General features: G+C 42.9%; 1 protein-coding gene across 2 annotated transcripts in view; it reads right to left on the bottom strand.

Annotated features, from left to right (window-relative positions):
* The window catches only part of ADCY8 (adenylate cyclase 8), a 424,989-nt gene that overhangs the window by 65,899 nt on the left and 332,527 nt on the right, over window positions 1-26,563 (bottom strand). For both annotated transcript variants that reach the window (XM_073632262.1, XM_073632261.1), the window contains 3 exons: window positions 15,176-15,265; window positions 9,366-9,538; window positions 1,455-1,536 (listed from right to left, as the gene is read on the bottom strand). In XM_073632262.1, the coding sequence (XP_073488363.1) occupies window positions 1,455-1,536; window positions 9,366-9,538; window positions 15,176-15,265 (345 nt within the window). The remainder of the gene's footprint in view (window positions 1-1,454; window positions 1,537-9,365; window positions 9,539-15,175; window positions 15,266-26,563) is intronic.

Below are 26,563 nucleotides of genomic sequence, written 5' to 3' on the forward strand. Positions count from 1 at the left end.
AACTACCCGTTACCGACCTTTTGGCTTGTTTACTGACCACTGTGTTGTTTGATCCCTATCTGTTCATCCGCTTCTGGACCCCAGCTTGCTCACACCCTTGTGGGGCAAACCTGAGGACCGCGACCTGGTACTAGCATGCAGCTAAATCCATCTCCACCATCAGTAGCTCTGGTGAACACTAGTACTTAGGCTCCGCACCTCAGGTGAGCCAGTGTCATCTGCCAGGGTGACTGCCTGTGTACCTATCCTGCTGGTCGGTGGTAGTCCTGCAACTGCTATAGCAACTGGTCTTCAAGCCTGACGCCTGATCGTGACAGTGGGTGGAATAGTTTCCCATTGTTAGGGTCAGTGGAAGGAATAGTGCCCCATCATTGGTGTCAGTGGGAGGAATAGTGTCCCATTGTTGTATCGGGAGGAATAGTATCCATTTGTTAGGCTCAGTGGAAGGTATTGTGCTTCATCGTTGTATCAGTGGGAGGAATCCCCCCATCATTTGTATCAGTGGAAGGAATTCCCCCATCATTGGTATCAGTGGGAGGAATCCCCCCTCCATCATTGGTATCAGTGGGAGGAATAGTGCCCCATCGTTGCTGTCAGTGGGAGAAATAATGTCCCATGCTTGATATCAGTGGGAGGAATAGTGCCCCATCATTGGTATCAGTGGGAGGAATAAATAGTGCCTCATCTTGCTGTCAGTGGGAGGAATAATGTCCATTCATTGATATCAGTGGGAGGAACAGTACCTCATTGTTGGTGTCAATGGGAGGAACAGTGCCCTTTTGTTGGTTTCAGTGGGAGGAATTCCCTCATTGTTGGTGTCGGTGGAAGGAATATTGCCCCATTGTTGGTGTCAGTGGGAGGAATAGTGACCCATTGTTGGTACCAGTGGGAGGAATATTATTCTATCATTTACATTATATATGTGGTAGGAATAGTGGGAGGAATAATAGCTTGTATCACTGGGAGGAACATTGCCCAAGGGCCTGATAATCACACGCAAAGGGCCACATCCAGCCCCGGTGCTGCAATTTTGGAGACCACTTCTTTGTACCATTGTTCACAGGCATCATGGAAGCAAAAAATACTGCAAAGGTATAAAGTACCAGGCATACATAAATGAAAGTTCAAACTGCCTTCAGAAAACCATGTGCTTTGCACCAACATTTTTGGACATTCAAAAAGTAAGCAGCTACACGAGCCTGCTAGAAGATAACGCCGCATACAGGAATTCTCAGCTGGCCGTACTAAGCCATCTTATTATTCAGTATGAGAATGTATTTGCTTCCCACATTATAAAAACTTGTACTTGTCGATATAAATGAACTACAAGTGTTCCGGAAGACAAGAGGACAACAGTGTCGGCGTTAAGAGGCAGTAACATTTTTAAAGTCATTTCATCATAAAATGCCACCGAGTATATGTAAATGAGACATTGAAGGACATGTTTGCCTTACCTGCTGTCCGTGATAAAACACCGCCAAGAGAAACATGGCCATTAGCAGCAGAGAGGCCTCTTTCGTCCCCAGGAAGTCCGTGCTGGAGGGAGATAAAAATAAAATCTCAGATACTTTATCAGGGTAACAATACAGTGTGAAGTCAGTACGAGGAGGACAGTTAGTAATGCGGCTTTCAGAACTCGCTGTGTAGGCGGCTGCTTAGCCTGTTTACACTCCATTATTTATTCATGAATTCACAAATAGATATTCTGCCTGAAACCACATTGTCCACATCCAGAGAGAAGCCAGCCTTCATATTCCCTGACAGGCTGAAACGCTATTCATCGAAATTCTATGGTTTCATTTAAAGAGAACCAGTCTCTTTGTACTTTACATTTATTGCAGAACCAGTTTTAGGGATCATTTATTCAAGATTTAGAAAAAACATCTCTACCTCTGCAACAAAGCATAGCTCTGCCATAGACAACTAATAATATGTTCTTTTTTAAACACATTTTTTTATAAAGTTACAAAACAATAACATATTGTATTTGTCTACCAGACAAATAGTGCCGTGTTAACTGTCCTTCTTAGAGCTCCTTTGGTATCTTAAAGGAGAATACCAGGTTTTTTTTTCACATTTTAACACTATATAGTAGGTGAGGTTGAAAAAAGACACAAGTCCATCAAGTCCAACCTATGTGTGTGATTATGTGTCAGTATTTCATTACATATCCCTGTATGTTGCGGTCATTCAGGTGATTATCTAATAGTTTCTTGAAGCTATCAATGCTCCCCGCTGAGACCACCGCCTGTGGAAGGGAATTCCACATCCTTGCCGCTCTTACAGTAAAGAACCCTCTACGTAGTTTAAGGTTAAACCTCTTTTCTTCTAATTGTAATGAGTGGCCACGAGTCTTATTAAACTCTCTTCTGCGAAAATTTTTTATCCCTATTGTGGGGTCACCAGTACAGTATTTGTAAATTGAAATCATATCCCCTCTCAAGCGTCTCTTCTCCAGAGAGAATAAGTTCAGAGCTTGCAACCTTTCCTCATAACTAAGATCCTCCAGACCCTTTATTAGCTTTATTGCCCTTCTCCATTTCCAGTACATCCCTCCTGAGGACTGGTGCCCAGAACTGGACAGCATACTCCAGGTGCGGCCGGACCAGAGTCTTGTAGAGCGGGAGAATTATCGTTTTATCTCTGGAGTTGATCCCCCTTTTAATGCATGCCAATATTCTGTTTGCTTTATTAGCAGCAGCTTGGCATTGCATGCCATTGCTGAGCCTATCATCTACTAGGACCCCCAGGTCCTTTTCCATCCTAGATTCCCCCAGAAGTTCTCCCCCCAGTGTATAGATTGCATTCATATTTTTGCCACCCAAATGCATTATTTTACATTTTTCTACATTGAACCTCAGTTGCCATGTAGTCGCCCACCCCATTAATTTGTTCAGGTCTTTTTGCAAGATTTCCACATCCTGCAGAGAAGTTATTGCCCTGCTTAGCTTAGTATCGTCTGCAAATACAGAGATTGAACTGTTTATCCCATCCTCCAGATCGTTTATGAACAAATTAAATAGGATTGGTCCCAGCACAGAACCCTGGGGAACCCCACTACCCACCCCTGACCATTCTGAGTACTCCCCATTTATCACCACCCTCTGAACATGCCCTTGTAGCCAATTTTCAATCCATGTACTCACCCTATGGTCCATGCCAACGCACCTTATTTTGTACAGTAAACGTTTATGGGGAACTGTGTCAAATGCTTTTGCAAAATCCAGATACACCACGTCTACGGGCCTTCCTTTATCTAGATGGCAACTCACCTCCTCATGGAAGGTTAATAGATTGGTTTGGCAAGAACGATTCTTCATGAATCCATGCTGATTACTGCTAATGATATCATTCTTATTACTAAAATCTTGTATATAGTCCCTTATCATCCCCTCCAAGAGTTTACATACTATTGATGTTAGGCTAACTGGTCTGTAATTCCCAGGGATGTTTTTTGGGCCCTTTTTAAATATTGGTGCTACATTGACTTTTCTCCAATCAGCTGGTACCATTCCAGTCAATAGACTGTAAAAATTAGGAACAACGGTCTGGCAATCACCTGACTGAGTTCCCTAAGTACCCTCGGATGCAAGCCATCTGGTCCCGGTAATTTATTAATGTTAAGTTTCTCAAGTCTAATTTTAATTCCGTCCTCTGTTAACCATGTAGGTGCTTCCTGTGTTGTGTCATGAGGATAAACACTGCAGTTTTGGTTACTGAAGCCCCCCGAATCACTCGTGAATACTGAGGAGAAGAATAAATTCAATACCTTTGTCATCTCCCCATCCTTTGTAACCAGATGTCCTTCCTCATTCTTTATGGGGCCAATATGGTCTGTCCTCCCTTTTTTACTGTTTACATACTTAAAGAATTTCTTGGGATTTTTTTTGCTCTCCTCCGCTATGCGTCTTTCATGTTCTATCTTAGCCGTCCTAATTGCACCCTTACATTTCTTATTGCATTCTTTATAAAGTCTGAATGCTGAGGATGATCCCTCAACCTTGTATTTTTTGAAGGCCTTCTCCTTTGGTTATATATGCATTTTTACATTGGAGTTAAGCCATCCAGGATTTTTGTTCGCTCTTTTAAATTTATTACCCAATGAGATACATTGGCTAATGCCCTTATTTAATATGCTCTTAAAGCAAACCCATCTCTCCTCCGTACTCTTTGTTCCTAATATTTTATCCCAATTTATGCCTTTTAGCAAGGTTTGTAGTTCAGGGAAGTTGGCTCTTTTGAAATTCAGTGTCTTTGTGTTCCCTTCATGTTTCCTATTTTTGTGATTTATACTGAAACTAATTGACCTGTGATCGCTGTTACCTAAATTGCCCCGTATTTCCACATCTGTGATCAGGTCTGTATTGTTGGTAATCAGTAGATCCAATAATGTTTTATTTCTGACCCATAAAATTGTCCTGCAAGACATTAAGGAACTGGCGAGCCTTAAATGTGAATGCGCGGTTCCCTCCGCCGCAGTCTGTCTGGATAATTAAAATCCCCCATTATGATAACACTTCCCATCCTTGCTGCTAATCCAATTTGTGATAGGAGATCCGTCTCCACTTCCTCCCTCAGGTTAGGGGGCCTATAGCATACTCCCAGTATTATTTTCCCCTTAGCTTCATCCCTTTGGAGCTCTACCCATAAGGATTCCACCTCCTCCCTAGCTCCCTCAGTGATGTCATCTCTCACATTCACTTGTACATTATTCTTGATATATAGGCATACCCCTCCCCCTTTTTTACCCTCTCTATCCTTGCGGTATAGGGTATACACTTGAATGTTTGCCAGCCAATCATGAGAGCTGTTGAACCAGGTCTCTGAAATTCCCACAAAATCCAAATCCTCCTTGTACAACAGTATCTCTAGTTCACCCATCTTGTCCGCCATGCTCCTGGCATTGGTGAACATGCCACATAGTTTAGACTGGTCGCATATTGTCCTTGTATTGGGTGTTTCGAGATTGCAACTAGGACTTGCTACTATACTCACCTTGTGTTTTTGTGCTTTGGTTAACCTACCACTAATGCCCCCAATACTACCCTCTGGAATATCTTCCGCGCTGGCTATCACTGTCTCTAGACCCTCCCCCCCCATCGCCTAGTTTAAAAACCCCTCTAACTTTTTGGCCATCTTCATTCCCAGCAGATCTGCACCCTCCTCATTTAGGTGCAGTCCGTCCCTTCTATAGTACCGGTTACCGACTGAAAAGTCGGCCCAGTTCTCCAGGAACCCAAACCCCTCCTTACTACACCAGCTCTTCAGCCACTTGTTTACTTCCCTAATCTCCCTCTGCCTTTCTGGTGTGGCTCGATGTACCGGTAGTATTCCTGAGAACACTACCTTGGAGGTCCTTTTCCTCAATTTAGCACCTAAGTCCCTAAAATCGTTCTTTAGGACACTCCATCTGCCTCTGACTTTGTCATTGGTGCCAACGTGCACCATGACAGCCGGGTCTTCCCCAGCCCCTCCCAGTAATAACCCCCACTATAAGCATTAATGAACAAAATTAATAATAAAAAAATAAATAAAAAATGGTTTCAAAAATAAAAGGGAGAAAATAAGTTAAAGTGGATGTAAACCCAATTTTTTTTTTACATTAAGGCTTGCACCTTGCACAGTATAGGATTTCATGTCATCTGTGCCCAGTCTTTCCACGAACAGTTAATCCAGCTCTGAGCAGTCCTCTTATCTTTTTTCAGTGAGATAAAAACTGACACACAGAGAAATAGGAGTCAGTTCTTCCCCCTTGCTGTGAGTGACAGGTGATTTACATATCTCATGCAAGAGCCTGAGAGAGGCATTCTGTGTACTTCAGATCCCCTCCTCCTTTCTTCTCCAGCTCTCCCAGGATTGGCTGCTTCACACTTCAGCATGATTGGGCCTGCTGAAGTCATGTGGTGACTTTTCTGGGTTTTGACTGAATGTTAGTGATCATAGCAGAAGTTCAGTGTAAGAAATACACAGGAGAAAATGCATGTTGACAAGGGGAATGTAGAGGTGGGCGGGGAGTCTACTGACTTCACAACTCCACCCACCGAGCTCCAGACAACAGACCCGCCCACAGAATCTGCAGTTTTTCGGGTCTCATAACAGACAGAGGGGAGACATTTGACAGGTAGGGATACATGCAGGGGGCATGTATATCCTTATAGATATCCACTATGGCAGTAGTTTAGAAAGGATGAGAGTGGGTTTACATCCACTTTAATTGAGGCTGATTAGGGCTAATTAAGTGCTAATAAGGCCTTAAATAGCAATTTATAAAAAAAACCTTTGAATGCAACAGAGTAACAATTACGCTACGTTATTATAAGCATCTCATAAACCTTTTTTCGCAGAACTCTTTAAAAGTATGCAAAATCTCAAAGCACACCAGTTTAAATTAACATGAATGTTACTAATCAATGGGAAACTTGAGTCTGGGATAACTACTACACCACTACCTTGATTAAATTAACTTCACATTAGAAACCCCCTTTCACATCAGAGGTTCCTCATCACATCAAAAGTTCCCTTATCACATCAGATGTCCCTGTCACATCAGAGGTCCCCTTCACATCAAAGGTTCCCTTATCACATCAGAAGTCCCCTTCAAATCAGAGATCCCCCTATCACATCAAAGGTTCCCCCATCACATCAGAAGTCCTCTTCACATCAAAGGTTCCCCCATCACATCAGAAGTCCTCTTCACATCAAAGGTTCCCCCATCACATCAGAAGTCCCTTTCACATTAAAGGTTCTCTTATCAGATCAGAAGACCCATCATATCAGAGATCCCCCTATCACATCATAGTCTACCCCCTCACTTCAAGGTCCCCCATAATGTCAGAGGTCCTCTATCACATCAGAGTCCCCCTTTACATCAGAGGTCCATGTCACATCAAAGGTTCCCTTATCACATTAGAAGTCCCATTAACATCAAAGGTTCCCCATTACATTAGAAGTCCCCTTCACATCAGTGGTTCCCCATCACGTCGGAGATTCCCTCATCACATCAGAGCTCCTCCCTTCACATCAGAGGTCCCCATCACATCAAAAGTTCCCTTTTCACACCAGAGGTCCCCTTCACATCAAAGGTTCCCCATCACATCAGAAGTCCCCTTCACATCAAAGGTTCCCCATCACATCAGAAGTCTACTTCACATCCAGGGGCGGATCCAGAGTCTAGTCTCGGGAGGGGCAACTCCAGAAAATATATTTTTTGGGGGTACATCTATCGGGGAAATGGCTGGTATTGGCGCTTCAATCATCACGGCACCATGGTTGTTATGGTGTCAGGATGATTGAAGCGCATTATTACTATTATTACATTGTTATAAAAAATTAAATAGTTTAACTCACCATAATGCAGAATCAGTGGGAGTCCTAAGTGTGTCAGTTGCCACGTCACCTGTCACCAGATGCAGATTGTCACTTGCCACGTCGCCTGCCACATGTTGCGGATTGTCACTTGCCATGTCACTTGCCACGTCGCCTGTCACCAGATGCAGATTGTCACTTGCCATGTCGCCTGCCACATGTTGCGGATTGTCACTTGCCACGTCGCTTGTCACCAGATGCAGATTGTCACTTGCCACGGCACCTGCCACATGTTGCGGATTGTCACTTGCCACGTCGCTTGTCACCAGATGCAGATTGTAACTTGCCACGTCGCCTGCCGCATGTTGTGGATTGTCACTTGCCACGTCGCTTGTCACCAGATGCAGATTGTCACTTGCCACGTCGCCTGCCACATGTTGCGGATTGTCACTTGCCACGTCGTCTGTCACCAGATGCAGATTGTCACTTGCCACGTCGCCTGCCGCACGTTGTGGATTGTCATTTGCCACGTCGCCTGTCACCAGATGAAGATTGTCACTTGCCACCTGCTAAGGTGGTCTCTTGTGTCCCAGAGACAGGCAGCAGAGAGGTGATGTAATCTCTCTGCTGCCGCAGCTGCCTGCATGGTGAGGGGGGAACTGCAGGGATGCAGGGCGGGCGCCGGGCGGTGAGAGATGATGTCATCTCTCTGCTCCCCCGCCCGCTGGCTCCCTGATTGGCCAGCAGTCCACAAACACATTGAGCGGCACATCTCACCAACTGAGCCGCCGGGCCAGCCCGCTGTCTCTCTCCTGCGGCGCCGCCCGGCGGCTCTCTCACCTATGGAGCCGCCCGGTGGCTCTCTCACTTACAAAGCCGCCCGGTGGCTCTTTCACTTAGGGAGCCACCCGGCGGCTCTCTCACTTACGGAGCCGCCCGTCGGCTCTCTCACTTACGGAGCCGCCCGGCGGCTCTCTCACTTACGGAGCCGCCCGTCGGCTCTCTCACTTACGGAGCCACCCGCCGGCTCTCTCACCTATGGAGCCGCCCACCAGCACTCTCACTTACGGAGCCGCCCGCCGGTTCTCTCACACTCACCCGCATTTCTCGGAGGGGGCAATTGCCCCGTTGCCCCCCCTGGATCCGCCCCTGTTCACATCAGAGGTTTCCTATCACATCCGAAGTCCCCTTCACATCAGAGATCCCCCATGTCACATCAGAGCTCCTCCCTTCACATCAGAGTCTACCCCCTCACATCAAAATCCCCCATAATGTCAGAGTCCCCCCTTCACATCAGAGGCCCCCATCACATCAGAACCCCCCTTTACATCATAGGCCCACTTATACATGAGAGCCCCCTCATCATTTTAGAGGCACCCCCTTACATCAACGGCCTCTTATACACAAGTCTCCCCCCATCACATCAGAATCTCCCCATCACAGAGCCCCCCCGTGACACAGTTTACCCATCACAGAACCCCCAAATCACACAGCCCCCCTAACATCACAGAGCTCCTCAATCACACACCTCACCTTTTGGCTCCAGCAGCGTGGTAAAGGGGTGGTGGTGGAGGAGGTTTGGAGTAGGCAGACTTCCTTCTTCTCCTGAATGCTTGGGGTGTGATGCATTGCCATGGTGCATGTGTGCCGGACACAATCACCATAGCGAATTACACCATGGGTCATGGCTTTAGAATGTCATTGGTTGTTATGGCTGGCAGCCTGCCCACCCGCACCATGACAACTCATGATGCTGATCCAGGGCAAACTGGGTTCCGTTCTCCAGAGAACTCATATGGCATTAAGTGTTTTAAGGAACACTGTTCTATATCATGATTCTGAACAGTAAAAAAAGGTCTGTTTTTGATATCAGTATCTGCAGATGCAGGTCCTAGCTAATAAAATTAGCAGAAAGAGTGGCAAAGGGGACTGTGTGCTTTTATTATACAGTAGGAACAAGGTAAGATTGGAATCTGAATGGTGGTGAAGGAAACGCCTACATTTTATTCACCATTATTGAAAATGCAACTTTATTAGCAAAACAACACAGTTACACTTACTTCCCATTGTGATGAGAGTTGTCATATCTCAGGAAGAGCGACGTGTAAATGGTTTCTGTCAGTAGGGAATATATTGCTATCATAATAAGCAGCACTGCCAGCTTCAAGACAGAGTTGAGCCGTAGAAAGACCGCACAGGTGACCATCGCAAGAACTCCAGTGAAGACAAAGTACTGATGGAAAGAAAAATGGTCATTGTCAGCTCTATTTATAGAAAATAATATTAACTGCCATTCCTCTGCACTTAAAGTGTATGCAAATCCTAACGAGGAACTTCTTTAATTTGCTCCCTTTAGGTCTGTTAAATAAAGAAATGAAAGTGTTTTGTTACATCTGTTTAATAAGTGCAAAAAAATACTGTACAAAAATAAGGCGAGGGATAGAGTGGGGAGGGTTAGAACTCCCGTTGGTATTTTTTTAGCCTAGATGTCAAAGCCAAATGTACTTTTTTTTGTACTTGTATTTTTTTCATACTATAACAGTCCATAGCTCCCAACTGTCCCTGATTTTGAGGGACTGTCCCTGATTAGAAATAAAGTCCCTCTTTCCTCCTCATTTGTCCCTCATTTTGGCCTCATCTATATAGTTGTATACAAAATGTACTATTCATCTTTCAAAAAGTGTTAAACCTTTTATTCAATTTCTAAATTGTTGCATTTGTAAATGTCAAAAGCCAGTATCAATGAATAATAGTGCTAAAAAAAAAAGCAATTGTGGGTTTAACTAATCCTTTTTTATGTATAATTGTCCTTTAAGGGGGGCGTTGCAGAGGGGTGTGTCCTATGCCTACATACTTTTGCTATTGGTGTCCCTCATTCCCATCTCAAAATTTTGGGAGGTATGTAACACTGTCATTCTGTCAATTACAGTATTGAAGCCTAGATGCCCAATATGTAGAAGTGTCAGTATTCATTGGTAAACTTGACCATAACGCTATAGGGCCAATTAATTTTTTTCAAACAACTTTTATGGCTGGACACATATTTTAAATGGCGTTTTAAATCCGAATGTAGTTCAGCAATAGATAACAGAAACAAAAGTGTAACCGAGCATTCCTTCTGTGTAGAGTCCTCTGCACCGAACGTGTATGTACAACCTAAAGATGAACTCCTTTTGCTTGTTCCTTTTTGTTATATTATATATAATATACAGCAATGAAAGCGTTTTGTTATATCTGTGCAAAAAATGCAAAAAAAATACCCCCTGATCATTACAGAAATCCAGTGAAACTCTAACTTGGACTACTCTAACTGGAGATGAGGTGAGGAATAGAGTGAAAAGGGTTAGAACCCCCGCTGGTATTTTACTGCTATCTGTTTTTTGGCTTGACATACACGTTAACTCTTTTGTGTCTATAAGTCCAAGCCAAATATCTTTTTTTATGCTTATTTTTTTTAATAATGTAATTGTGTCAGACAGTTTGTCACGGCTGGGCTCAGCCCTTCCTTCTCTGAGCTGGAAACTCAGCTGTCGGCTAATTACCAGCTCCTATCTCTCCACAGTGACTCACCTGTTGATGATATCCTGCTCTTTAGTCCTGCCTACTTAACCACTTCCGGACCGGCTCACACTGATATACGTCGGCACTTTGAAGAGGGATATCTTTGTTATGGCAGAAGCTAGCTGCCATAACCTCGGTATCGTCTTCTTCAGTGAGTGGTCCGGTTTCCAATAACAGTGGTCTCTGCTGCGGATTCACCGCAAGATAACTTTTATCGGCGACGGGAAAGGGCCCTCCTCCTCCCACCGCTCTCCGATGCCCTCTACTGCTTAATTCTTGATTCATGCTTCAATGCTTGATTCATGGTTTCTGACACAGTTACAGTATTGAAGCCTAGATGCCCAGGCTAAAAATTTTGAACTGTCAGTATGCATTGGTAAACTTGACCATAACTTTATGGGGGCAATTTATTTTTTTACCCAAGATTCATACATTTTTTGGCTGGACACATTTTAGGCTCTGTTCACATATATGCGAATTGGATGCATTTTGAACCGCATCTGATTCGCATGACGTGAACTAGCAGCCTTTTCTATGGAGCACATCTCATCAGTTTTGAACACGAATTCAAGCAGAAAAAAAAACAGTGAGGGGGTCCCTCCAATCCATACCAGGACCTTTCGGGTCTGGTATAGATTTTAAGGGGAACCCCATGCCAAAGGTCCCCCCCCAAATCCATACCAGACCCTCATTTGAGCATGCAGCCTGGCAGGCCAGAAAAGGGGGGGACAAGTGAGCATCCCCCTTCCTCAACCATACCAGGCCAAATGTCCTCAACCTTGGGGGATGCATTGGGGCAAGGGGCCCTGCCCTTTCCCCTTTTTTTTGTAAATGAGTAGGGGTACAATGTACCCCATACTCATTCACATGGTGGGGGTGGGATCTGGGGGCCCCTTATCAAAGGGGGCTTTCAGATTCTGATAAGCCCCCTGCCTGCATGCCACCACAACCACCGTCCAGGGTTGTCGGGAAGAGGCCCTTGTCCCCATCAACATGGGAAAAGCCCCTCTTGCCCCAAAGTACCCCCCCATGTTTAGGCCATGTGGCCTGGTATGGTTCAGGAGGGGGGTGCTCACTTGTCCCCCTCCTTTTCCTGGCCATGCTCAGATAAGGGTCTAATATGAATTTTGAGAGGGACCCCATGCCATTTTTTAAAACTATTTGGTGTGGGGGTAAATTTCCCTCATGATACATACCAAACCTCAGGGTCTGGTATAGATTTGGAAAGGGGGGCCCCAAGCTGTTTTTTTTTTTTCTAATTGCAATTTTTTTTTACATCCAGGTCTCAGCGGAGAACCCCCCGATGGAAAACAGCTGATAAGTCATCCATTGTTAAGGACACGGTGGCTGGCTTCCTGGCCTGCTCCTTAACAACCAGCTAATGTTAAAGACGCCGATGGCCGCCAGTTCCAAAAATTTGCATCTGAACTGCTAAACCGCTGAACAGATGCTTTTGAACTTTCCAGTGAAAACGGAGGGTTAATTTTCACCGGATTTGTGTGAACCTAGTCTTAAATGATGTTTTATATCTGCATGTAGTTGAGCAAACGATAACAAACACCTTCTGTGTGGACTCTTCTGCACTTAAAGTGTATGCAAAATTTTAACAATTAACTTTTTATTTGTTCCATTTTGATCTGTTATATATAGCAATGAAAGTTTTTTGTTATATGTTTGGAGGATAAAAATACTCATTGATCCTTTAAGAAATTCAGTAAGCCTCTAATTTATGAAGACGAGGCAAGAGTAACATAAGAAGGGTTATACCCCCTGCTAATATTTTACTGGTAATTTACTGCTTTTAGGTTTTTGGCTTGACATACCCTTAACTCTTTTCCGCCTAGAAGTTTGATGCAAATTAATTTTTTTAAATGTATTCTTTTTTATACTATAATTGTATCAGCAATAGATAAGAAATAGATAAGAAATGAAAAAGTGTAAATGAGGTCACTGCATCCCTTCTGCGGAACTAAAGAGTGTGCATCCTAACAATGACCTCCTTTTATGTGTTCCCTTTTGTTCTCTTATACTGTATATAATATACAGCAATGAAAATGCTTCATTATATCTGTTTAAAAAGTGCATAAAAATACCTGCTGATCCTGCCAGATGTCCAGCGAGCCTCTAACTTACGGATACAGGGTGAGGAATAGAGTGGGAAGGGTTAGAACCCCAGCTGGTATTTTACTGCTATCTGGTTTTTGCCTTATCATTTTGGCTTGACACTTTTTTTTAACACTATAATTGCATCAGCCAATTACAGTATTGAAGCCTAGATGCCCAGGTCAAAATTTAGATTTTACCCAAGATTCACATATATAGCAGTGAAACTTTTTTGTTATATGTTTGGAGGATAAAAATACTCATTAATCCATTAAGAAATTCAGCAAGCCTCTAATTTATGAAGACGAGGTAAGAGTAACATAAGAAGGGTTATACCCCCTGCTGATATTTTACTGGTAATTTACTGCTTTTTGATTTTTGGCTTGACATACCCACTACTTTGGGGGCGACTTGCATAGACTTCTATACAGAAGTCGTCTTGCAAGTCGCCCCGGCAGTCGTGTGCAGGTCGCCTCGGTGAGGCGACCTGCAAGTCGTGCTGCGTCTAGTGTGAACCGGCACTAACTCTTTTCTGCCTAGAAGTTGGACGCAAATGTTATTTTTTTAAATGTATTCTTTTTTTTATACTATAATTGTATCAGACAGTTACAGTACTGAAGCCTAGATGCCCCAGCTAAAAGAGTAGGGAGGGTTGGAACCCCTGCTGGTATTTTTTTGGGCTTGACATACACTTTATTCCTTCTGTGCCTAGATGTCCAAGCCAAATGTAATTTTTTTTACATGTATTTTTTTTATACTATAATTGTATCAGACAAATACAGTATTAAAGCCTAGATGCCCAAGCCAAAATTTAGAAGTGTCAGTATGCATTGTTAAACTTGGTTATAACACAATGGAGGCCATTTATTTTTTCATGCAAAATTCATACAACTTTTGTTTGTTTGGACACATATTTTAAATTGTGTTTTAAATCTGCATGTCATTCAGCAATAGATAAGAAACGCAAAAGTGTAAATGAGGTCACTGCATCCCTTCTGCGGAACTAAAGAGTGTGCATCCTAACAATGACCTCCTTTTATGTGTTCCCTTTTGTTCTGTTATACCGTATATAATATACAGCAATGAAAATGCTTCGTTATATCTGTTTAATAAGTGCATAAAAATACCTGCTGATCCTGCCATACGCCCAGCGAGCCTTTAACTTACGGATACGGGGTGAGGAATAGAGTGGGAAGGGTTAGAACCCCAGCTGGTATTTTACTGCTATCTGGTTTTTGTCTTATCATTTTGGCTTGACGCTTTTTTTTAACACTATAATTGCATCAGCCAATTACAGTATTGAAGCCTAGATGCCCAGGTCAAAATTTAGATTTCACCCAAGATTCACGCAACTTTTTTTGGCTGGACACGTATTTTAAATCTGCATGTAATTCAGCAATAGATAACGAACGAGAAAGTGTAAACGAGGTCACCACATCCTAATAGTTAATATTTCTCATGAAAAAGATGTTTTTTTTGTCTAACTGGACTGGGTTTGTGCTATGCAGTCAGTGCAAACAGGGCTTAGCAGAGCCCCTCATTAGCTAAAGTACACATTCCCATCACCTTCTTTATATCTGGAATGCCTGGAGCTCCATAATAACATGTATTATGAACACCAAATAATGGTGCAAATAATAAAGCATTTTCTAACAGGAATTACATGTCTGTGTAAAAAAAAAAAGAAAAAAAAGACTTGAAAACGTACCACAAAAGCACTCCCTCTAAGTGGCTTTAAACAAGCTTATTTTCCAGCTAGCTGCCCATTCTATCTTCTGCCCTGGTGCACCCTGCCACAATAACATGTTATTAGTTCAAACATCGTGTTGCTGTGCAGCAAACTCCGATAATTTGTGTCTCCCTTGTGTCGCCTGTTATTGTGCATTCAGAATTTCTTCTTGGATCCCGCTCGACACATTGTGACACCTTCATATTCATTTCTGCAGAAAATTACCGGCACACAAAGGGCCTGTGATGAGACAAAGAGGTGCCAATGATTTGTCAGCAATCTCTCAGAGGGCAGAGAGGAAAAAAATACCTTTTTTCCGTAAAAAGTTCCAATTAACAAAATAGCCTTTTTTTTTTTTTTTTGTCACCTGTCTGGCTGCGGTTTGAAATTTTTACTGCCTTACGCGAGATGTATTGCGCGCCTATATATCTTGCAACAAGTGACCATTAGCCAAGAGAGTGACAAGATCATAATTACCTCGGGATAAAAGCAGATGTCGGTGACGGAGGCTGAGGAGTTGAATGTCAGGTTTTTTGAGGTAATTGATTTGTCGAAATCACACCAAAGCTGTGATGAGAGAAAGAGGGGAAAAAAAATGGAACGTTAATTGGAGGGAAATTGAAACATATCTATAGATAACAAATAGCAAGTAACAAACAATGCAAATATAATAGATGGGACTTTATAGAAGCCGGCATAAGACATCCATTCTCAACCAAGGTTTCTCCAGCAGTTCCTAGGGGTTCTTTGAGCTGTAGATGATTGACCTCCTACCTAATGATGCCTGCCTAGGGGCTTATGCCACTTTGCAGAGCCAACAGCATGATGCCAATTATCTTTAGCTATCTGTAAGGGTGGCAGTCTGACCACTGACCATCAATGTAAGAAATATTCTTCTCACTGACTATCAATGTAAGGAGTAATCTTCTCATTGACTAACAATGTAAGTGGCATTCTTCCCAATGACCACTATTGTAAGGAGCATTCTTCCCACTGACCACCATTGTAAGGATCATTCTTCCCACTGACCATCAATGTAAGGAACATTCTTCCAACTAACCATCAGTGAAGGAGCACTCTTCCCACTAACTACCAATGTAACGAGCATTCTTCCCACTAACTACCAATGTAAGGAGCATTCTTCCCACTAACTACCAATGTAACGAGCATTCTTCACACTATTCACCAATGTTAAGGACATTCTTACTACTGACTGCCAATGTAAGGAGCATTATTCCCACTGACCACCAATGTAAGGAGAATTCTTCCCACTGACCGCCACTGCAAGGGAAATTCTTACCATTGACTACCAATGTAAGGGACATTCTTCCCACTGACTACAAATGTAAGGAGCATTCTTCCCATTGTCCCCCATTGTAAGGAACATTCTTTGCACTGACTACCAATGAAAGCAGCATTCTTCCCATTGTCCCCCATTGTAAGGAGCATTCTTTCCACTGACTACCAATGAAAGGAGCATTCTTCCCACTAATCACCAATGTAAGGGACATTCTTACTACTGACTGCCAATGTAAGGAGCATTCTTCCCACTGACTACTAATGTAAGGGGAAATCTTCCCACTGACCACCAATGGAAGGAGAATTCTTCCCACTGACCACCAATGTAAGGGACATTCTTACCGCTGACTACCAATGTAAGGAGCATTCTTCCTACAGTCCACCAATGTAAAGAACATTCTTCCCACTGACCGCCACTGCAAGGGAAATTCTTACCATTGACTACCAATGTAAGGAGCATTCTTTCCACTGGCTACAAATGTAAGGAGCATTCTTCCCACTGACCCCCAATGTAAGGGACATTCTTCCCACTGACTACCAATGTAAGGAGCATACTTCCCACTGACCACCAATGTAAGTAACATTCTTCTCACTGACTACCAATGCAAAGGGCATTCTTACCACTGACTTCCAATGAAAGGGGCATTCTTACAACTGACTACTAATGTAAGGGGCATCCTTACGACTGACTACCAATGTAAGGAGACTTTTTCCCTTTGACCATCAATGTAAGTAACATTCTTCCCACTGACTACCAAAGCAAGGGGCATTCTTACCACAGACTTCCAATGAAAGGGGCATTCTTACCACTGACTTCCAATGAAAGGGGCATTCTTACCACTGACTACTAATGTAAGGGGCATTCTTACCACTGACTTCCAATGAAAGGGGCATTCTTACCACTGACTACTAATGCAAGGGGCATTCTTACCACTAGCTTCCAATGAAAGGGGCATTCTTACCACTGACTACTAATGTAAGGGGCATTCTTACCACTACCAACCAATGTAAGGAGACTTTTTCCCTTTGACCATTAATGTAAGTAACATTCTTCCTGCTGACTACCAATGCAAGGGGCATTCTTACCACTGACTTCCAATGAAAGGGGCATTCTTACCACTGACTACTAATGTAAGGGGCATTCTTACCACTGACTACCAATGTAAGGAGACTTTTTCCCTTTGACCACCAATGTAAGGAGCATTCTTCCTACTGACTACCAATGCAAGAGGCATTCTTCTCAATAACTACCAATTTGAAAGCAAATCTAAGAACACAGGGGCATTACCTCAAACTAGCAGGAGGAAGGTCAAACCTAATCTTAGAAAGTGTTATTTTATTGAAAGGGTAGCCGATGCTTGCAACAGACTTCCAAGGCTTTTCCAATCCAGGTGCCTACATTATCTGTTTTTTAGCCCTGACGAAGGACGAGTGCTAAGCCTCCCAAAAAACGCATTGGCTGTTACAAAATAAGTAAAAATCTTTTAACAGTCTATACAAGCTGGTGTGGCACTCCAATCCTTTCAAAACTTTAGTAAACCCCTCTGGGGTTCCAGCAAGACCCCACCGTTGCAGGTGAGCAGCCTCTAGGACTGTAAACTGCCCATTGAGTTATAATGCATGTCTATATGGTTCAGCGCTCCTACATCACAAAGATGGAACAGACTTCCAGTAGAGGCAGTGAGTCAGTCAACAGTGTAGTGTGAAGTGTATTCAAATGTGCTTGGGACAAACATAGACCTATACTCAGACAAAAAAAGTAACCAAAAACAAAAAATACAAAAACATGTATTAATTAAAAAAAATGTGGCAGACTCAATGGACCACTTGGTCTCTTTCTGCTATGAATTTTCTATTTTTATAATATAGGGGTATTCTTCCCAAGTAATTGATTTTTGCAGGGGTTCCCGAGACCTGAAAAATATTTTAAGGGTTCCTCTAGGGTAAAAAAGTTGAGAAAGACTGGTTTAGGGATTTACAGTAAGATGTTTGAAACATTCATAGGAGTTGTAGACTCAAAGGTGATAGACTACGTTTATCCCCCAACTATGATCAATGACGTTTTCAGATTTTGGTGACGTTTCCAAATTTTTTTTGTTGTTTTTACTTTTTCTTTTTTATGTAAATGTATTTTTATTAGAACGTTTATTAGGTGTTCATTGGCTTTCCCCCACGAGATGACCGGATACATGGTCAGTTAATAGACAACCTCAAAAATATGAGTTAGGACAGATATAACAGCAAATACTGAGCATGGCAGCACACAATAGAAGAAGTAAAAGCAGTATTCTAATACTCAATAGAGATTTATGGAGGGATAGTCTTCGAGAGCTATACTACTGTACAATACTATTACAAGCTATAATAAAATGTCTAAAATGTCAGCCATAGAGGAACATAGTACTTTGGCTCTTAGGTAGCATGTGACAAGTTCTTTAACTCTATGGATTTTTCATCATTTATTTCTGTAACGGAACGTCCCACACTCCGCTTCAGTGCTTTCGTCATATACTGCTTCCTCCCAGTCTGAATATAGATATCAGATATTCCAACCGCTCACAAGCACAAAACAAGACAATACTTGTTTCGCTGCTGAACATGGACTCATTTATTTGAGATGACATACAAATATATACAGCAGGCTTACAATAAGAACTGTAACCAGAAACCGTTCGCTCCCGAGCATTGTTATGATTAATCAGGATTTCACTACAGGTCAGACTTGTTGTCACCGAGCTTCACACATTAATATAAACACAGGACACCTTCTCACAATAGCAAGAGCTAATTACAATTAACAATACAAACAGTGATCCCCCCCTCCTCAGCCTAGTAGGCAAAAACTATAGTAGAAGTAGACTGTCTGGCTCCTACCCAGTTCTAGAGGCCAATGTGATCATCTCTCTCAACTAACATCTTGAGTTCAGAATCAAACAAACCAAGAATAGTCTTTACATATATCCTGGGAGATATTGTGGATAAATATTACTGTCCTATTTTAAGCAATCCAAGACATACCCTCCCAGTCACCATTTCCAATATGGCATACACAGGGTTTCCAGAGTGTGTGGTCTGGGGGACAAGGACCCGAATCTAAAGTAACACCACCTCAAGGGTCCCCAGGCATACAGCTCACAAAGCGCACCATTCCCCCAAATGCCAGGGCCCATAATCGGTAGGCAAGAGGCTAGCATTCAGTCCCCTCCAAAAGCCTCTGTCCCGGGTGAGTCTGTCACAATTTACATTCATTGTCTTTTTATTTGGTTTAAAGAAAAGTAAGTTTATGTCATTTAATATGAGACTTTTATGTAACCATAAAACCCTTACGCCCTATATTCCGGCCTGACCTTCTGCTTAGCCTTTAAGGAATTCTTTAGCTTACTTTATTCTTAAGCGGCAATCCATTTAAACTGATATTTTATTGCTGATATCCAAAAACGAAATTGCATTATCACTGAGGCAGAAATTTACGGGGCCAGCGGGTTTTATTGGACCCTCTAACTATGCTGTATAAATGAAATATTGTCATAGTCCTTTATGATTTTTTTTTTTTTTACTGCTGTGCTAAGTACTTTTGCTTTTCAGATCAATATAGTTATTGGTGTATTCATCCGTGCCATCGTTCATTCCACTGCCTGAAGTGTGGGAGTATTTAAGTATTTAAAGGGAAACTACGAATAATGTAAGGTCAATAACCTCATCAGTGTAAGTTGGGGCCCATTCACACCAGCGGGCATGTGTAATGCTCTGTATAATATGTGCCTAATAATAGGGGGTGTGATACATTGTTACAGTGCAACACACTGTTTTGTTTTTTTGTTTTTTTTTAACTTTAAACAACAAAAATGTACTATATTGCAGCTTACCAATCATTAGATAAGGTGGCTGCATTAGTTTTCTTTTTTTAGGCTTTTTCCCCTTTGTTTGCACCTGCTGTTTTGTCCAGTAACCCTTCTCCTGTATTAGAGTGCCCCCCCCCACTCTGGATGAAGGAGCACAGGGGGCACCTTTGGACAGCAGCATTGTCAGTCTCGGAGGAGGGGAGAGACTGACCCTCGGAGGGAGGGTGTTAGATGTACTAGTAGATTTAAATACACTAGCAAAGCCAAACTCCAGCTAATACAGTGGAACCTTGGATTACGAGCATAATCCGTTCCAGGAGAATGCTTGTAATCCATAGCACTTGCATATCAAAGCGAGTTTCCCCATAGAAGTCAATGGAAACGAAGATAATTCCTTCCGCATTGACTTCTATTGCATGCAATACCGCATGTGGCCAGAGGTGGGGGGGGGCGCCGGAGAGCCTCGGAAATACTCAGGGACAGCTTGGCTGAACTTGGAAAGGCTCGGAAACACTCGGGAACTGAGTATTTCCGCGTGTTTCCGCGTATTTCCGAGTGATTCCGAGTATTTCCAAACAGCTCTGAACGGCTCCGAACCGTTCCGAGTGTCACCGGCGCCCCCCGCACCTCTGGCCAAATGCGTTACTGCACACCGACTGGCTTGAATCCTGCTCGTTTTGCGAGACAACACTCGCAAACCGAGTCAGGATTTTTTTTAAAAAGTTGCTCGTCTTTCAAAACGCTCGTTAACCGCGTTACTCATAAACCAAGGTTCCACTGTACTTTATAATCAGTTACAGAAAACAGTTTTTCCATTTCGGGATAAAGGTTTTACTTGAATAAATAAAAGCTGATCATTGTAAGCCACCCTGCCAGTGTTAATGTATGCAAAAATCCACAAACCAGTCCATCACACTACTAGTCCCAGTTTTCAGTGTCCAATGACCAATGCACTAGCAAGATATTGATATATGGCTCAGGGCCACCAGCAGATCCTGCAGCTACCAGAAGAGATCCAGGGAGATCGAATGCAGCTCAAGATACAAGGAACATCGGCACGAGATCCTCATTGGCGATGTAATCTGAGTGACTGCTAGAAGGAAGGAGCAGGAAAACCAAGACTGTTGGTTCATTGCTGGTAGGGAGGAGCACAGCTCCCGGTTCACTGCTGGGAGGGGGGAGATGAGCTGCTGAGTCATGGCTGAAAAAAGGGAGCAGTGAGAGCACCGAATCACTGCTGGGAGTTGGGAGCAGGGTGAGCTAACCTGCTAAGTCACTGCTGGGGGAAGCTGCTTAGTTACTGCAAGGAATGGGAACAGGGAGAGACAATCTGCTAAATAACTGCTGGCAGGGGGATTCTGCTCAGTTCCTGCTGAGTGGGGGAGCAGAGCTGCTGAGAGAACAACTTAAAAGACATTAGCGCTTCTGCTGTGATCTCTGTGGATAAATTACTCCATAGTGCTTGTAGCTACAAAGGTCAGCAAGGGTTTATATTAAAGCTATTCTACCGCTTATTAAGAATATGGAAATACTTGAACACCTATAATCTGGGCAAAAATTCACTTTAAAGAGGTTGTAATGTCAGAAAGTTTTTTAACTTAATGCATTCTATGCATTAAGCTAAAAAGCCTTCTGTGCGCAGCAGCCCCCCTCGGCCCCGCTAATACTTCCCTGAGCCCTATCTCTGTCCAGCGATGTCCACGAGTGTCTCGGCCGTCCGGAACTCTCCCTCCTGATTGGCTGAGACACAGCAGCAGCGATATTGGCTCCTGCTGCTGTCCATCAAAGTCAGTTAGTCGATCAGGAAAGAGAGGGGGCGGGTCGAACCACAGCTCTGTGTCTGAAAGCTGCTTGTTATGGGGGCACTTAACAGGAGGGAGAGGCCAGGAGCACAGAAGAGGGACCTGAGAAGAGGAGGATCTGGGCTGCTCTGTGCAAAACCAACTGCCCAGAGCAGGTAAGTATAACATGTTTGTTATTTTTTATAGAAAAAAAAAACAAGACTTTACAATCACTTTAAGGAGAACAGTGAGGACCCTGCTGGATTGCACTGGCAAGCATAGCTGCAGTCTGCAACTTTTTATTATACACAGGAAAGACTTACTGACAGTCAGTAAAATGAGGCATTGGTGGTCATGTGCCATCCTGCCACTGTAGGTCACAGCTACACTATATTACCAAAAGTATTGGGACGCTTTTACACGTACATGAATTTTAATGGCATCCCAGTCTTAGTCCGTAGGGTTCAATATTGAGTTGGCCCTCCCTTTGCAGCTATAACAGATTAAAATCTTTAGGGAAGGCTGTCCACAAGGTTTAGGAGTGTGTCTATGGGAATTTTTGACCATTTTTCCAGAAGTGCATTTGTGAGGTCAGGTCACTGATGTGGACGAGAAGGCCTGGCTCGCAGTCTCCGCTCTAATTCATCCCAAAGGTGTTCTATCGGGTTGAGGTCAGGACTCTGTGCAGGCCAGTCAAGTTCCTCCACCCCAAACTCGCTCATCCATGTCTTTATGGACCTTTATGGATCTTGCTTTGTGCCTCGGTCCAAATCATTTGGTGGAGGGGGGATTATGGTGTGAGGTTGTTTTTCAGGGGTTGGGCTTTGGCCCCTTAGTTCCAGTGAAGGGAACTCTTAAGGCGTTAGCATACCAAGACATTTTGGACAATTTCCCTTTCTGTTCCAACATGACTGCACACCAGTGCACAAAGCAAGGTCCATAAAGACATGGATGAGCGGTTTGGGGTGGAGGAACTTGACTGGCCTGAGTCCTGACCCCAACCCAATAGAACACCTTTTGGGATGTATTAAAGTGGAGATTGCGAGCCAGGCCTTCTTGTCCAACATCAGTGCCTGACCTCACAACTGCCCTTCTGGAAGAATGGTCAAACATCCCCATAGACACACTCCTAAACCTTGTGGACGGCCTTCCCAGAAGAGTTGAAGCTGTTATAGCTGCAAAGGGTGGGCCAACTCAATATTGAACCCTACGGACTAATGCCCCGTACACACGGTCGGATTTTCCGACGGAAAATGTGTGATAGGACCTTGTTGTCGGAAATTCCTACCGTGTGTGGGCTCCATCACACATTTTCCATCGGATTTTCCGAAACACAAAGTTTGAGAGCAGGATATAAAATTTTCCGACAACAAAATCCGTTGTCGAAAATTCCGATCATGTGTACACAAATCCGATGGACAAAGTGCCACGCATGCTCAGAATAAATAAAGAGATGAAAGCTATTGGCCACTGCCCTGTTTATAGTCCCGACGTACGTGTTTTACGTCACCGCGTTCAGAATGATCGGATTTTCCGACAACTTTGTGTGACCGTGTGTATGCAAGACAAGTTTGAGCCAACATCCGTCGGAAAAAATCCTAGGATTTTGTTGTCGGAATGTCCGAACAAAGTCCGACCGTGTGTACGGGGCATTAGACTGGGATACCATTAAAGTTCATGTGTGTGTAAGGGCAGGCGTCCCAATACTTTTGGTAATATAGAGTATGTTAGCTATTCAGAAATCCTATTGAATGAAGCAAAAAAAAAAAAAAGGAGGGCATTTACATAGCAGTAACCCAGCAATGCGTTCCTCTGGAAGACCTGACAGTATCACTAGTGATAGATCGGTTCCCTTTGTCTGCGCAGTAACCCCTGTGATTAAGCCACTGTGCCCAGCAGTCTATAACCTTATCCCAAAGCAATATACATGGATTTATTTTCTTGGAAAGAACTCGAGCAAAATCAAATTTAGAAAAGCATTTGGAGTCTAACCTAATATTACCCCCTTATATCTGTCAAGTCAGAGGCTCATTCAATTTACAATGTGATGCAGCAATGTTTTAAAGTAGTAATAATGTACACGATGAAAGAAGAGTAGCAGGAATGGGAAACCGGATTATAAAGAAGAGGGCAAAGGATGAATGATTTAGACACGTGGCTTGAATATTGACTGTAGGCCTTTTAGAGGAACACATACTACTTATATACCGTGTGTCTGATTATCAGAAGGACCAGAAAACGTTGGGCGTAGAGATGAGGGCTGCAGCAATCACAGACTTGTCTGGGTCCCTGTACCTGGTGGGGATGAGCCTCTACCTCCTTCCATTCCGGCACTTATTTTTAAAGGGTCAGTCCACTGAAGGTTGATGCCTCACCTGCCATCCTGCCAGAACTTACCATGGAGGACACACCATGGAGGTGAAACCTCACCTGCTCTCATGATTTGCTCCCTCACCAGCTGGATAAGCGTCATGTCGCTCTCTTGCTGGTGACTGAGGCCCAATAATACCAAAGCATTACAAAGGCTCGTAGCTCCAAAACATTCAACACCCAAAATCTCATGTTCAAAGCGCCACTTGACGCTCCAAGGGCTTATTCACACTTATTTTGCTCTCTGAAGAGCAGAGGGTGAGGAGGCATTGTATTGTCTTCTTACAGTACCTCCTGCTTTATTAAACCCTGCACTGGCGCGTCGCAACTGTGGTTGTATGTGTTGCAGGATGCTTGCAGAGTGGCCCTGTTCACTTGAATGGGTCGCGCTCAGCTGGTGCTATGCCCACCAAAAGTGTTAAAATTTCTTCAGTGGGTGTAAAGCAAAGCATCTCCACCATGGCATGTGTACACCCACTGCTGCTGTCCCTGCAACTAAAGGGAAGCGGTTGGGGGGTTGTGAAAACGCAGCTCAACTGCATGGTTTTTAGACATGTTCACAGCCAAAAAATTTGTTCATTTTCGTTTTCGTTTCATTAGTTTAATATTTTTTTTTGTTTTTCGGGTCATTCATTATGATCGCGATTCGTAAATTCGTTCATTCGTAAATTCGTAAATGCGTTCATTCGTACATTCGTAAATTCGAACATTCGTACATTTTTACATTTGTACATTTGTACATTCGTAAATTCGTACATTCGTAAATTCGTAAAATCGTACATTTGTAAATTAGAAAATTCGGAAATGTGTAAATTCGAAGTTTGAAAATCCAAAAACCCGAAAATTCACAAATCTGAAATAGTAACTATTAAATTATAGGTATTGTAATTTCCTTTCAAATTTGACTGTCAGTGAACGTAACAAATACGAATTTATCCGAAGTTACGAATTATCCAAAACGAATGGAACGGAACAAATTAATAATAAATAATAATAATAAAACGTTGTTATTATTATTATTGTTATTTATTATTATCAATTCATTACGTTCCATTCCGTTTTTTCGGATCATTCATAACTTCGGATAAATTTGTATGTGTTACGTTCACTAACAGCCAAATTTGAAAGGAAATTACAATACCTATAATTTAAAAGTTACTAATAATTACTAGTAGTTAAGTTATTATTAGTTAACTATTATTTCAGATTTCCGAATTTTTGAATTTACAAATTTACGAATTCACTAATTTACTAATGTACGAATGTACGAATGAACGAATGTACATTCGTAAATTGCGAATGTACGAATGCACGAATTTACGAATGTCCAATTTTATCGAATTTACGAATATTCGGAAAAAATTCGTTAAACGGGTTTTCGTTAATTCGGATATTCCCGAATTAACGAATTTGTCGCAATTTGTTAAAAAACGAATTCGGAACGAAACGAATTGCACATGCCTAATGGTTTTACCATATCTCAATCACTGGTGCGAATAAGCCCAAAAGCTACAGGAGCGACCTTTAAGGCAAAATTGGACGTTTCTGTCCCCATAAACAGACTTGAACAACTGAAAATGCACAAACTAAAGTACAACTGAAGCAAAGCTTTTTCCTTTCAGTTTTGGATAGAGTGGAGCGGGATTAGAACACCTCTCAGTTTTTATTGCTTCCTGTGTCCCCGTTACGGAGATTCACCCTGTCTATTTCTCCTGTGTACCATTATCATTGAAAGTGCAGTTAAAAGAAAATACCAAATTTTATGTTGTCCCCAGAAAAGGAATAGAGGGAAAATCTTCCAATAGAGACACTAGTTCTGGTAACCTGGGGGTCCTCAAGGAATTCCCTTAATTTGCAGGGCCGCCATTGAGTGACAGAGTAGGGTACAAAGATCTGACACTTTCATATAACCCTGCTTAGGTAGTTCAATTAATTCTTCTTCACAAATAGTTAAAAAAACATTTATAGGAAATAAATAGTGTTTTTTTTTTTTTTTTTACATATTTTCATTATTAACGACTATTATTAAGTCTAGGTTCACATCTATGCACGCTGTGCTTGATGCATTTTTTCGGCACATTTTGCGGTTTGTTTTGCGTTTTAAAACTTGTGTTTTTGATGCCTTTTTGCATGCAGTTTTCATGCATTTTGCAGTTTTTTTTCTCTTTAAAAACACTGTATATACTGTAGCTGGTTGCTAAAAAGCAGGCCGGGAAGCCAGCCACCGTGTCCTTGAAGGGGATGTAAACCCTCACGGGTTTTCACCTTAATGCATTCTATGCATTAAGGTGAAAAATCTTTTGTGCTGCAGCACCCCCCCAGACCCCCCCTTTTTCTTACCTGAGCCCGATCGGTCCTGCGACGGGGACGAGCACAGCAGCTCCAGCCACTGTTTCAGGTCCCTATTGGATAGATTGATAGCAGCAGAAGCCATTGGCTCCTGCTGCTGTCAATCAAATGCAAAGACACGGGAGCCAGGGGGTGGGGCTGAGTCCTGCTGTCTGTGTCAATAGACGCAGGAGCAGAACTCGGGAGCACGCCCGCACGAGTGCCCCCATGGAAAGCGGCTCTCC

This window comes from Aquarana catesbeiana, linkage group LG05, assembly GCF_042186555.1.
Source record: "Aquarana catesbeiana isolate 2022-GZ linkage group LG05, ASM4218655v1, whole genome shotgun sequence".
Taxonomy (NCBI): domain Eukaryota; kingdom Metazoa; phylum Chordata; class Amphibia; order Anura; family Ranidae; genus Aquarana; species Aquarana catesbeiana.